This window comes from Haematobia irritans, chromosome 3, assembly GCF_050003625.1.
Source record: "Haematobia irritans isolate KBUSLIRL chromosome 3, ASM5000362v1, whole genome shotgun sequence".
In the NCBI taxonomy this organism is placed as follows: domain Eukaryota; kingdom Metazoa; phylum Arthropoda; class Insecta; order Diptera; family Muscidae; genus Haematobia; species Haematobia irritans.
Window position 1 is genome coordinate 175,836,265 of NC_134399.1, and position 14,157 is coordinate 175,850,421.

General features: G+C 35.4%; 2 protein-coding genes across 2 annotated transcripts; one reads left to right on the top strand and one right to left on the bottom strand.

Moving 5' to 3' along the window:
* Nucleotides 1-3,804: 3,804 nt before the first annotated feature.
* Nucleotides 3,805-9,270, bottom strand: LOC142231296 (uncharacterized). Its single transcript, XM_075301911.1, has one exon. The coding sequence runs from the start codon at nt 9,268-9,270 to the stop codon at nt 3,805-3,807; it is 5,466 nt and encodes a 1,821-aa protein (XP_075158026.1).
* A 2,004-nt stretch (nt 9,271-11,274) lies between these two features.
* On the top strand, nt 11,275-12,842 carry LOC142231297 (mitochondrial carrier homolog 2-like). Its single transcript, XM_075301912.1, has 5 exons — nt 11,275-11,440; nt 11,628-11,793; nt 11,962-12,280; nt 12,373-12,551; nt 12,615-12,842. The coding sequence occupies exons 1-5, from the start codon at nt 11,275-11,277 to the stop codon at nt 12,691-12,693; spliced, it is 909 nt and encodes a 302-aa protein (XP_075158027.1). The 3' UTR covers nt 12,694-12,842.
* Nucleotides 12,843-14,157: the final 1,315 nt, after the last annotated feature.

Here is a 14,157-nt window from a genome sequence, read left to right on the forward strand (position 1 = left end):
GTTCATATGATGTGCAAAAAAAAAAATATTTCTATACCACCTCAAAAGAATGAAGTGTAAAATATATTTCATCTCGAAAATAACATTTTTGGATGTACATTAACCCCCATTTTCAGGAAGCTCCGTTAGTGCTACGTTAGCTAACGAACTTTTAAACCGTACTATGGACATGTCTGTCATCTTGTCTATATATTTCATATGCCAGTTAGAAACTTAACTGCTAAAAATTTTTCAGTTAAAGTTAACCGGAGAGAAGATATTTCGATTTTACTTTCTGCTAACTGGGAGTTAAAGTCTAACGGAGATACATGAAAACGGCCGTAAAACGAATGGCTTTAAAATTTTTTTGCTGGAAACATAAAGAACACTAGTTAAAACCTCACCACACCCAGAGGAGGAATATGATCACCTCAAACATGTTTCAAGAGCAAAATGTTATTTTTGAATGGTTACCACATGCTTTCCGGAAACAGTTACATAATTCTCCAGAAAATAAAATGGTTGCAGCGAACATGTTACATGGTCGCCATCCAAAAATAACATTTTGCTCTTGAAACATGTTTGAGGTGATCATATTCCTTCTCTGGGTGCAATGAAGAATTTTTTAAATTTATTTAATTTTTCTAAACGATTATTTTTCAATACATCGTTTTTACTTTGTTAGTATTGATATATATTTTTACCATATGAATTAAACAAAAAAATGCTAATACTCGTAATTTGCCAAATCTTCTCAAAAAAAACTTCCATGGAAGTGAAAAAATCAAACGGCACAGGTTCAAATCCTCGCAGTTTGAATTTTTTAATTTTATTTTATTGTTTTTTTTACTCATTGTTGTTGTTTTTGATTTCAGCTTAAAGCCATGCGTTGACTAAACTACAAGTGTAGCCTAACCAACAGATGAAAATAATGTTTGTCAGATTTATTTGGGCAAAGCCCTATTGACTGCAAGATGGTTGGTGGACGCTCGTTTCGGAATTACCACATTCCTCATCAGCATCCTATACTAGCAGCAAAACTATCAACCAATTATCAGAATAAATTCAGGCAGTTCATTACACCCAAAAGTGAGCCAGAATTGAACCTTCCGAAAAAAAGTTTAAACGATTACCGGCGTATGCCGAAATAAATTCGTACAAACATTTTTGTTTACTTTTTTATTTATTTTCTTTTTTTATTTTTTACTTTGTTAGTTTTGTAATATATATTTTTACCATATGAATTAAACAAAAAAAAAATGCTAATACTCGTAATTTGCCAAATCTTCTCAAAAAAAACTTCTATGGAAGTGAAAAAATCAAACGGCACTGGTTAAAATCCTCGCAGTTTGAATGTTTTAATTTTATTGTTATTGTTTTTTATTTTTTTTCTTACTTTTTTATTGATTTTCTATTCTTTTTGCGACATATAATAATCCAAAATTTAAATGTTAACTTAAAACGCCAACATAGCGTATTTTCTAAGATTTGTCCATAACTAATCTAGATCGGATGTGGAAAAAATTGATTGAGGATCCCAAGATGCCTAAAGAAAAATCTTTGTGGTACATTTTTCAATTTTTTGCTGGTAGATCATGCACATGTAGAAAACTATAAAACTACTAAAATAATATTTTCACACTTATACTAAGTTACTGCTGTAATAATAGACAACCTATCTATCTATATATAAATAAATAAATATATCTATATATATATATATATATATATATATATATATATATATATATATATATATATATATATATATATATATATATATATATATATATATATATATATATATATATATATATATATATATATATATATATATATATATATATATATATATATATATATATATATATATATATATATATATATATATATATATATATATATATATATATATATATATATATATATATATATATATATATATATATATATATATATATATATATATATACATTATAAACAATACACCAATATAATTGTGTATAACAAAATATGCATATATATTTTTCTTTCTTCTCTATCAAATATTCTATATATGTTTTGTTATACATTTTATTTCTTATGCCACCGCCATATACATCAAAGATGTTTTGCATATTGCAAAAATTAAAGTGGAAAAAAATATGTATTATATAAAACACACAAATTTGTATGGTATATCTATTGAATAATTCTAAGTATAAAAAGTATTTCATTATTAAATATTATATTCCAATTATACAAATGAATAGAAACGAATATATTTCAAAAATTAAAATTTGTACGAAAATTACATTAAATTCAATAGAGACAAAAAATAAAATTATACCTTGGAGTTTTACTGGTAATGAGATCCCAAAACAAAATAAAAACAAGTATAAACAGTTCGACCGGGCCGAATCTTAAATACCCACCACCATGAACCAAATATTAGGGTTTCCTTTGAAATTTCAAGAGGGCTTGAGGAATTGAGGACACTTCCCGAAGATAAATTTGAAGATTTCACCTATGAGGACTATATCAGATTCTGGATTTATAAGAACCATTTTTGTTTGAGTTTTAGAGGAATCATCAACATCTCTTGTAAGCGTGCAAGAAAATTATAAAATAACGTCTTGATTTGAAATCTTAAATCTGTAGAAGTAAAATCTGGAAATTTTACATTGAGTTTCAAGCAATTTTCATGATCAGTGCGCCTTCTACACCCTCAAGAAGTGAAGTCGGTCTATATGGAGGCATTACCAAATGGGCTGATAAAAAAGTAATCCGATACACGTTTTTGTGATCCTAAAATACCAGAATATTTACAATTTCAGGCAAATCAGATAAAAACTACGGTTTCTAGAAACCCAAGGATTAAATCGGGAGATCGTTCTTATGGGGGCTATACTAAAATATGGACCGATACTCACCGTTTTCGGCACACCTCTTTATGACCCGAAAATACCTCTAGATTTTCAATTTCAGGCAAATCGGATAAAAACTACGGATTCTAGAAGCTCAAGAAGTAAAATCGGGAAATCGGTTTATATGGGGGGCTATACCAAAATATGTACCGATACTCACCATTTTCGGCACATCTCTTTATGGTCCTAAAATACCTCTAGATTTCCAATTTCAGACAAATTGGATAAAAACTACGGTTTCTATAAGCTCAAGACCCCAAATCGGGAGATCGGTCTATATGGGGGCTATACCAAAATATGGACCGATACTCACAATTTTTGGCACACCTCTTTATGGTCATAAAATACCTCAAGATTTCAAATTTCAGGCAAATTATATGGGGTCTATATCAAAACCTGGACCGATATAGCCCATCTTCGAACTTGACCTGCCTACAGACAAAAGACGAGTTTGTGCAAAATTTCAGCACGATTGCTTCATTATTGAAGACTGTAGCGTGATTACAACAGACAGACAGACGGACATAGTTATATCGTCTTAGAATTTCTCCCTGGTCAATAGTATATATATATATATATATATATATATTGTGGTAGCTAACTTCGGTGTTCTAATTGGTTTAATAGTTGAACCGCTTTGAAATTAAACACGGAAAATATTCAAATTCAATTGTTCTTTTATTTTTCCTTTTATATTAAATTCAATATGGTGAACTTTAAAACTTTTAGTTTGAACACTCCGCAGTCTAAATTGCTACTGGCTCTCTCTTTTAAATAAGTTTGTTACATAGGTGAAAAATCATTCTTTACAAAAACAGTTATCTAAACTTGTGGTTATATTAGTGAATAAAATAAAAAGAGTATATTACTTAACAGGGTGTTTCGGGACGTCTGTAACATTCCCGCGCCCGTAAGCGAGCTATGCGTCGTGAGCTTCCTCCTTCTTGAAGACGTCCAACACTGCTATTTTCGCCACCGGTCGATCTAGTGTACCCGTTTGGGTTTGAACTGTTACTCTTCTCGCTTGTCCGTCTTTTGCCACAATCACATTTGTTATTCTGCCTTTGGGCCAACAACGTCGGGGTAGAGTGTCGTCTACTATAATCACTATATCACCTACTGCTATGGGTTTTTGTTTTGCAAACCATTTTCCTCTTTTCGTTATTATAGGGATGTACTCGGCCAACCACCTCTGCCAAAAACGGTCTGCGAATAGTTGCGTATGATGCCAACGTTGACGAAGATCCATGTTGTTTTGTAAAATTGGTTTATACCCGTCGGACGACCCCAACAGTAAGTGATTGGGTGTTATAGCTTCGTCGTCTTCGCTGTCTATGGAGACAAAAGTTAGTGGTCTCGAGTTAACTATGGATTCAATTTCACACATAGCGCTCTTGAGAGTCTCATCATTGAATTTTTGACTGGGATATATAGTGTATAATGCATTCTTTACGGAGCGTACCATCCTCTCCCAGGCACCACCCATATGTGGTGCTGCCTGGGGATTAAATTTCCAAATAACTTTATCGAACTTTGCCATGTACTGTGATGTGTCTATGTTTCGGACGTCTGTAGCTAGAACTCTTTCACAGGCACGAAAGTTTGTGCCGTTGTCGGTATATATCTCACGTGGCATACCTCGCCGTGCTATAAAATTCGATATGCACATTACGCATGAACTTGTATCTAGGCTGTGAGCGATCTCGATGTGAACGGCTCTGAGGCTCAGACAAGTAAATAGTACTCCCCATCGTTTTTCGGATCGTCTTACGACGGTGACGTGCAATGGTCCAAAGTAATCGATTCCGACATAGGTGAATGGTCGCTCAAATGAGCCCAACCGGGCGACTGGAAGGGGGGCCATTTGAGGACAGCAAGGATTGGCACTACTGTTCTTGCATACTTGGCAAGAGTTTCGAACTTTTTTATACAGTGTTCGTAATTTTGGTATATAGTAGTAACATTTCACTTGGTTGATTATAGCTTCGTGCATCATATGATGGTATTTCTCATGGATGGAGCGAACTATTAAGAACGTTATATGATGATTCGTTGGTAAGACTATAGCATCCTCATGATTACTTAGATATTCTGTTCTACCTCGTGTTTTGAGGACATCGTTTTCTGCGAGATAAACATTGAACGGAATAAGTTTACTGCTTCTTTCTATATTTTTGCCACTTTTGAGACAATGGATTTCATCGAAAAATTCGCTAAATTGTGCTTGTCTTATTAGAAAACTTTGTGCTTGAGATATAATTTCCGTTGTAATGTCACTGTGGGTAGATTTTTTGACATATGCGCACTTAAGCTTTCTCATGTACCATAGGAACCTAGCCACCGCTCTATACAGTCTTTTCCAACTGGAGAAATATTGCAAATTCATTGGTACTTCAATCGACTTACGTGTATGAATGTTGAGAAATCTCGCACGAACTTCTGTCATTTCCGGTTTACCCAAGTCGCTACATGATGGCCATTCATTTTCTGGTCGTCGCAAGAACGTCGGCCCTAGGAACCACATATCTGAGTTTTTTGAATTTGTTGGTTTAGTTACAAGGTCGGCTGGGTTATTTTTCGACGGAATCCAGCGCCATTGCGGAACATCGGTATATTCTAAAATTTCTCCAACTCTGTACATTACAAATTGTTGGAATCGACGAGGGTCCATTTTTAGCCAATTCAGGACGGTTTTGGAGTCGGACCAGTAGACTTCGGAACGTATACGAATTCGATCGATTTCTTTTATGGTTTTTGCAAGCCTGACACCAACTAAAGCTGCCTGTAGTTCCAGACGGGGTATTGATACGGGTTTCACGGGTGCCACTTTTGATTTTGCTGCCACTAGTGAAACTGAAATTTCATCGTTGTATCGAACGAGTAGGTAGCATACAGCACCATATGCGAATTCTCCTGCGTCCACGAATATATGTAATTGAATGTCACTTGTTTTATTGATATGGATGGAATAACATCTGGGTATTTCTACAGATTCTATAGTAGGAATTGTAAAAACCCATTTGGTCCACTTTTCCCGTAGTTCATCTGGGATGGATTCGTCCCATCCTATGCCGGAACGCCAAATTTCTTGCAGCAACAATTTGAGTCCTATAGTATGACAAGATACTAATCCGAGAGGATCGAACACGGACATTAGAACTTGGAGACACTCCCTCTTTGTCGGAACGGCGGTTTTTTCAAAGACATTCCGTCTCAGCCGGGCGAAACTACAAATATACTTAAAGACATCATTAGTTGAATCCCAGTACATACCTAACACTTTTTCGGTATCTCCCCACACTTTTTTAGCGTTTGGAGGACTGCCATTTCCATTAAGAATTTCTACCACTTTTGGAGAATTGGATATCCAATTTCGAATTTGAAAACCGCCAGAAGCATGAATTTCGGAAACTTGTTTAGCAAGGTTTGCAACCTCTTCTTCGGATTCGCCACAGTCGATCATATCATCAACGTAATGATTATTTTTGATGCAATCTACTGCCCTAGGATACCGTGCAGAAAATTTGTCAGCGTTGTGATCCCGTACGAAGTGTGCAATGAATGGAGCGCACTTGACACCGAATGTTAAGGCATTCATCATATACACAGATGGCTTCTCGATGTCATCGTTTTCATCGGCCCATAGGAAACGCTGAGCTTGTGCGTCGTCGGTATTAATGTTGATTCTGTGAAACATTTCGGCGATGTCTCCGCATATTGCGACTATGCCCATCCGAAATTGCAATAATATCTTTGTGAGAGGTTGTAGTAAGTCGGGACCGGCAAGTAAGAAATCGTTTAGAGCATATCCATTCGACTTTGACGCCGCGTCCCATACCAGCCTCAGTTTTTTTGGCTTGTTCGGATTTCTTGCTATGAAGATCGGGAGATACCATATTTTTCCGTTGTTGAGCTTGATTTCGTCGTCTGTCAGCTTTTTTGCATATCCTTTCTGAATCAAATTTTTTATTTGATCTTGCATGGCCGTGTATAAGTCCGTATCTTTTGTCATTTTTCTAGCCAGACATTTGTGGCGTTTTAAAGCGTTATCATAACTAGGAGGTAGACTAATAGCGTCATTTTGCCAAATTAGTCCAGCTTCGTATCGGCGTGCAGTATATTTACATTTTTGGCTTAATACACTTATGGCTATTTGGTCGTTCTTAGACATGATATTCTTCTCTGGCGTAGAATCTATATTGTATTGGGCCTTTACAAGGGCATGCAGCTCTTCATAAAGTTTTTCGCACTCGCATGTATGTATATTCAAGTTTTGTATCGCTTTACTGGATGACTTGCCCCCTTGTATAGACCAACCCAGACGAGTTTTTGCTGCGATTGGTTGATCCCAATCACCTTCGCGAATTTTAAGCGGTATGGCCAACTTCCAGTTATTGGAACCAATGAGTATCATTGGTTTTGCTGCCTCATATGACTTTATAGGTAGTCCAACGAGATACTTGTATTTTTTTGACAATTGCTCAAAGTTAATTGTTTGCATGGGCAATTCTAAGTCATCTACTGTGTGTACATCACTAAGGTCGTATGTCACGTTGTTGTGTACACCTGAGATTTTCATGCTACATACCATAGAATTTTGTTCGCATCTTGTCGTATTTCCTGTCCATTGTAAGCAAAGGGGATCTCTCACGCCGGTCATGTCCATCATGTCGTAGATATATCGGTCCATCAGAGTGACAGAGGACCCTTCGTCCAGGAACGCAAACGTGTTTAGTGTTTTACCATTTGAATGAAGTTTTACAGGTATAATTCTAAAAAGTGGTCCATCGGTGCAGTTATTGTAGTGTGAATTTATCTGCTCCACATGCTGTATATCACTGGTTTGATGGATCTGTCGAGGGCCAGACTTGTGTAGAAGGGGATGGTGCTTCGCCTTGCAACCTTGGACTCCACATTCCTTGTTTAGGTAACATTTCCTCCTATGCGGGACCAAACAAGTACGACATAGGTTGTTGGTCTTCACCAGATCCCACTTTTGGTTTAATTGCATCACTTTAAAATGTTCACAATTTGTTATTTTATGACCTTCAGATTGACATGATACACATAGTTTCCCTTTTTGGGCATCATTAAAGCTGGCCTGTGTATGCGTGTTTGACGATGCTGTTTTACCAAAAGATGGGGTTACCACTTTGCTGGCTGCTTCAGCCATGACATAAAGCCAATTGCTAAAACTTGTAAGTATTGGTTCGTCGGGTTTTTGCTGCTGCATAGCCCAATTCAGCTTATAATGGCTTGGCAGCTTTTCAACCAATTCTTTTACTATCATTGGGTTGTTTAAGTAGACCTGCATTTCACATGATTCTATTGTCGCAACGATGTTTTTAACGCTAAGTGCAAAATCAATAAGCGACTCGAGTTTGTCCTTGGGAGATGGCATACTGCGAGCTTTGTTTATGGCACGTTCCAGAATGTGTTCTGGTCTTCCAAAACACATACGAAGCGTCTCTATTATTTCTGGAACAAGTTGTGGTAACAGCAACTTGCTCTTTACAATTTCTTTAGCCTTGCCTTTGAGGCAGCTTTGAAGCCTTATAAGATTTTCGGCGTTCGTGAATCCACCGATTTCTGTACTATTCTGAAAAGTACTTATAAACAATGGCCAATCGTCTGGATCGCCACTGAAAGCAGGCAAATCTTTAGGCAAAACGTGTCTAGCTGCTATTTGGATTTCCGTCCGATTGCTTGAGTTAAGACCATAGACCTGTCCAGGTTCATGACGACTGGTTGCTTGCCGTCCGTGATCTGCTCTTGCTAACATTTCATATTTTTCATCCAAATAATGCTTAAGCCGCCGTTCTTCTTCTTCACGTTCAATTTGAAGATTTCTCAAACGTTGAGTATCAGAGTGAGAGAAGGTAGTTGTGGTTGTCGTAGCTATGTGTATTCCAGCTGGATTGTTTTGTCGTTGTGATACAGGCAGTGTGTATGTTTGGGTATGTGTTGGTGGGCCCATTTGCTGTGCTGCCGTAAGGTAGTTAACGGGACCTAAGTTGGTGATATTTGTAGTTATGGCATTGGAAGGGATACCGTTCAACATTGGCGTACATGTGGGCTTTGGCACAAAAATATGCGGCATAGAGCTTACTATTGTTGTCAAAGGCGGAGAAACATGAATTGTAGTTGGTGTTTTCGGGGAAGATGAAGATAATGGCAAGGGTATCGTTTTATTTGTAGACTTTGAAGGATTAGGTTGATCGCATTTTTCGCAGTTCCATTCCCTATCAGCGACTCCACTGTCCACTCCAACGCACTCGAAATGATACCAAATATCACAGTGGTCACACATAACCATGCGGTCATCATCCGCATTTGTACACTTGCCACAACTTTGGCCTTTATGTTCATCGCCGTTATTCGACATTGAGCTCTCACATATAATTTTATAATAAAAGTTTTAAAGAAATGTGGTAGCTAACTTCGGTGTTCTAATTGGTTTAATAGTTGAACCGCTTTGAAATTAAACACGGAAAATATTCAAATTCAATTGTTCTTTTATTTTTCCTTTTATATTAAATTCAATATGGTGAACTTTAAAACTTTTAGTTTGAACACTCCGCAGTCTAAATTGCTACTGGCTCTCTCTTTTAAATAAGTTTGTTACATAGGTGAAAAATCATTCTTTACAAAAACAGTTATCTAAACTTGTGGTTATATTAGTGAATAAAATAAAAAGAGTATATTACTTAACAGGGTGTTTCGGGACGTCTGTAACATATATATATATATATATATATATATATATATATATATATATATATATATATATATATATATATATATATATATATATATATATATATATATATATATATATATATATATATATATATATATATATATATATATATATATATATATATATATATATATATATATCTGTTCGATTTACATTTAGATATAGCTCCCTTATTTATTAACCGATCTTACTCAAACTTGACTAGATCCAGTCCTCTATAGTACTAACTATATGTGAAAAATTTCATCGAAATCGGTTCTGTTTGACCATACAGGCCTTATTTCTTAACTGATCTTACCCAAATTTTGCACAAGGTAACGTTTTGTGGTATTAATCAAACCCGCAAAATATTATGCAAATTGGTACAGATTTAAAACTTATTTTTACTACATCAGTAGAGGTGGTTTAGGGTATGCTATAGTCGGGCTCGCCTGGCTTTCTACTTTACTCACTTGTTTTTTAGTATGAACGAACTCAAAATAGTGATAATAGAACATTACTAAAAACGACTTAGACCACTTTAGACCGAACAAAGCTTTTTGACAAAAACTTATTTTTACTAAATCAGTAGAGGTGGTTTAGGGTATGATATAGTCGGGCTCGCCCGGCTTTCTACTTTACTCACTTATTTTTTAGTATGAACGAACTCAAAATAGTGATAATAGAACATTACTAAAAATGACTTAGACCACTTTAGACCGAAATATCGAACTTTTTACAGGATGCAATTCACATCAATCGGAATAAAAAAAGCGAACTCTATCAAAACCTGCTAAGTCGACTTAGCGTACTCTGGAATGAGGGTATCGATATGTATATGGGAGCTATATTTAAATCTGAAGGGATTTCCATGAGTTTTTGAATAAGATCGGTCGATAAATAAGGGACTTATGACCAAATTTGGGAAAGTCGGGCGATACATATATATGTGAGCTATATCTGAACCGATTTCGTCGAAATTTGGGACACATAAAGAGTGATAATTTAGATTACTTTGTGGCAAATTTGACGCCGATCGGTTAGTAAATGAGCGCAGTCTGACCCTATTTATCGAAATCGGTCGATACATATATATGGCAGCTATATCTAAATTTGATCCGATTTTTTCCAAATTCAATCGGTTAATAATTGCGACCGGAATCCTGCGAACAAGAAATACATGGTCAGACGGACACCAAGGGCTAGATTGACTCAGGAGATGATTCAGGGTATAATAACGTTTTTACTAGCATGTATTAAAAGCTGTAAATTGTTTCATAGCAAATTGATACCGGATAACATTCGCGTATATTTCTGTCAATGTTAGCAAAGACAGTAAAATCGTTTTTTAACCCTCTACCAAGTCTTTAATAGATAGTGTGCGCAAACAGACCTATTATCGTCGTCATATATACTTTTGGATTTTTATTTTAAAGTTCTTGTTGAAAAACCAAACATAGTAACCTTAAAAATCAACAACAAATGTTGCCTGGGTTACGCATTCTCTTTAGAGTCTAGTAACCATATAAATTCAACAATTGTTGCCAGTTATATTCTAACAATTGACTTATATAGTCGAGTTTGTGAAGAAAAACGAAATATCAAAATACGAAATATCTATTTTTAATTTTCGCGTGTGAAAATAATAGAATGTGTTCTTGGATACGTTTTGGTATGTTATTTGGATATGCTGCTCTTCATCCATTGGAATATTTCACGGTTCTAGTTCAATTGGGACATGAGCCGATATCAGCAGTACCAGGACTGTCGGTATTGGGAGAACCAATTATGATACTGCCGAATATATTCCAATATAGTATGAGGCGGCGATTAAGTTTTAAGGCCGGTACTATGATCGGATTTCAGTTTGAAATTTTCGCGGTTACTTTATGAAAATAGATCGATTTAAAGCATATAATCAACTCGAAATCCGAACATAGTACAGGCTAAAGGCCTGTACTATGTTTTTTATTAATTGTTTTTCTATTTCAATATATTTTCAGTTGGCCATATCCAAAACATTGATGGTTTTTATGGCTGCTATCGGGGTTTCCTCCCAGAATTAGTGGCGGCGATTTTTCGCATGTTGGTGATTGAAATTGCGGAACGTTTGGGTCTAAAATCTATTGAGGGAGACAATGATGAAATGGCTCTTAGTGATGAAGAAATGTAAGTATTCTATAATAAAATCAAAAATCAAATTGAAAAGAATTTTTCAAGCTTGAGATATTGAAAAATTCTTCTCAATTTGATAAGCCCAAAAAAAAGAATTAAATTATCTAACAAAATCAAAAATTTCAATTACGTTGAAAATTTTGTGTTGTTATTTATCCCAAGGTACATTAGATTCAAACAAAATTTAATGTACGATGTTCTCGTTAGTGTATTGGGCATTATCGTTTCGCATCTCTTCCGTGTTATCTCGGTGCGAATGATGGCCCAATTCATTGGTCGTGAATCTTTGTACAAATCCATATTGGGTTCAATAGCTGAAATTTACAAACATGAAGGAATTTCAGGATTCTTTTCAGGTATTTTACCCAAGATATTGTATGAAGTTTCTTGCCTGGTATTGACCATCCCCACTGTGTTTCTACTAAGCAAATATCTGATCAAGGATAAATTGATCATTAAATTCGCTGCTGGTATTACACAGGTACATAAATCACATTTCCGTTTATATTAATTTCGAAATCTTATATAGTATATTTATGTATATTTTTATGGCGTTTGTTTTTTTATTTGCAGTATGCATTTTCATGTGTTCTATATCCTTTGAATGTGATATCCACTTGTATGACTGTATCGGGATCCCGAATAATGGCTGGTCAACCTCCCATAATGCCTCAATATAGTGGATGGATGGATTGTTTCAGTGATTTACAAGCCCGCAAAGAACTCAACAGGGGAGGCTCATTGTTTTGGAGGTAAAGTATTAAAATAGCCCATCGATTTCGTTATAAGTGACGGTATAATTATCTGTTTTCCAGATCTGCTGGAGATTTCTCAAAGCCCATGGCAAATAATGGTGGCTATGTTCCAATACGTACTTTAGCCAAATATCAATAAATGCGATCGAAGTAGTAGAAGGAAAACAACTTTCAGTTGAATCTCCAATCACAGTACAATCCAACCACCAAATCACATCTTATGCCCTTTATCTGTCTTTACTATATTCTGGCTTTACTATATATACTTTGGATATTTTTTAATTTTCTCGATTTCTTGTTATTGAATGTCATTAGATATGGAATCTATTGGAATCTAAAACAAAAAACAATCTTTAATTTTTATTACATAAATTACTTAATTTTTATTTATGTTTCTGTTATATGTTCTTTTTGGTATATTAATAAAACTATTCTTTGTTAATTTATTTGTTAATTTATTTCTCTTACTAAAAGATAGGTAATTGTGATTTCAATCTATGGGGGGTTGGCCAGAGTTAATTAAGAGAATATCATGTACCGTTGGGTTCAAATCATCTATCCGTTTTTTGCACAATCGAAAGCGAAGCTTTACTGAGAGGCTATAATAAACTTGTGGGTGTTTGTTCGAAACTGGAATTGAACCCATCACCTTTTGTACGGAAGGCGGGCGCGCTTTCTATTGCACCACGGCGACTCGTCTATATATAGTATCCACATTCGTGGCAAGAGTATCCCCACATGTAAGAAGGCATTGGCTGGTAGCACCTGGGGAAAAAGATAAAGAGACGATACAAAAGACCTACGAGTCTATTGGTCGTTCCCTTATCTATTATGCGGCCCTGTTTGGACTCCCAGTATTAGCGATAAAAGTGCACATTGTTATTGGTGTAAGTACATGGGTTTGAAATGGTGTGCACTGTTAGAAAGTCACCTTTTTGCTGGCTCAATGGACGATTTCGGCTGATGAAGGAGGCGTTCAAATGGAATATATCCCCCATGTTCCGGTTTACGAATTCGCAAAATTTCCCTCAACCTCTATTTTCCGATATATAATATGAAGATATATAATATGAAACTTATACACACTGTTCTTATGGATAAGGGATTTATTTTGGAAGAAGATGGAATTGTTCAGATGTTATTGACCAGAACAGTGGGTATAATTTTTGGTGGCATGTCAACGTCAATTCTACCGCTTTATAATTGTCTGCCGTCTTAAAACTTTTGTCCAGTGGAACCCTTCATCATTCACTATCCTTACAAGGTTGTCCAGAAGCGTTATGTTGTCACGGAATGGTACGCTAATTGGTTGATCACAATCTCTTGGATATCGATGTAGCATGTGCACTTTTTATATGGTTCTTTGTCAAGCTAGGATGCTCGCTCCCGAACTCGACTATTACCAATTTTTGTTTAACTTTTATTGGAAATTGCATTAGTCCTAAATATTCAAAATATGTTCATTATATGTAAATTTACTACAAATTACCAACAATTCGAACTAAAATTAATATATTTACTATTCCTATATGGCGAAAACAATGTAAATAACAAGTAAAAAATGTTTTACGATTGCAATTTACCAATCGAAAAAATTGTGGAT

Coding starts and splice junctions, on each gene's coding strand:
- LOC142231296 (XM_075301911.1), bottom strand. CDS start 9,270: ATGTCGAATAACGGCGATGAACATAAAGGCCAAAGTTGTGGCAAGTGT.
- LOC142231297 (XM_075301912.1), top strand. CDS start 11,275: ATGTGTTCTTGGATACGTTTTGGTATGTTATTTGGATATGCTGCTCTT. Junction 11,441..11,627: donor GCCGAATATATTCCAATATA/GTATGAGGCGGC, acceptor ATATATTTTCAG/TTGGCCATATCCAAAACATT. Junction 12,552..12,614: donor GGAGGCTCATTGTTTTGGAG/GTAAAGTATTAA, acceptor TCTGTTTTCCAG/ATCTGCTGGAGATTTCTCAA.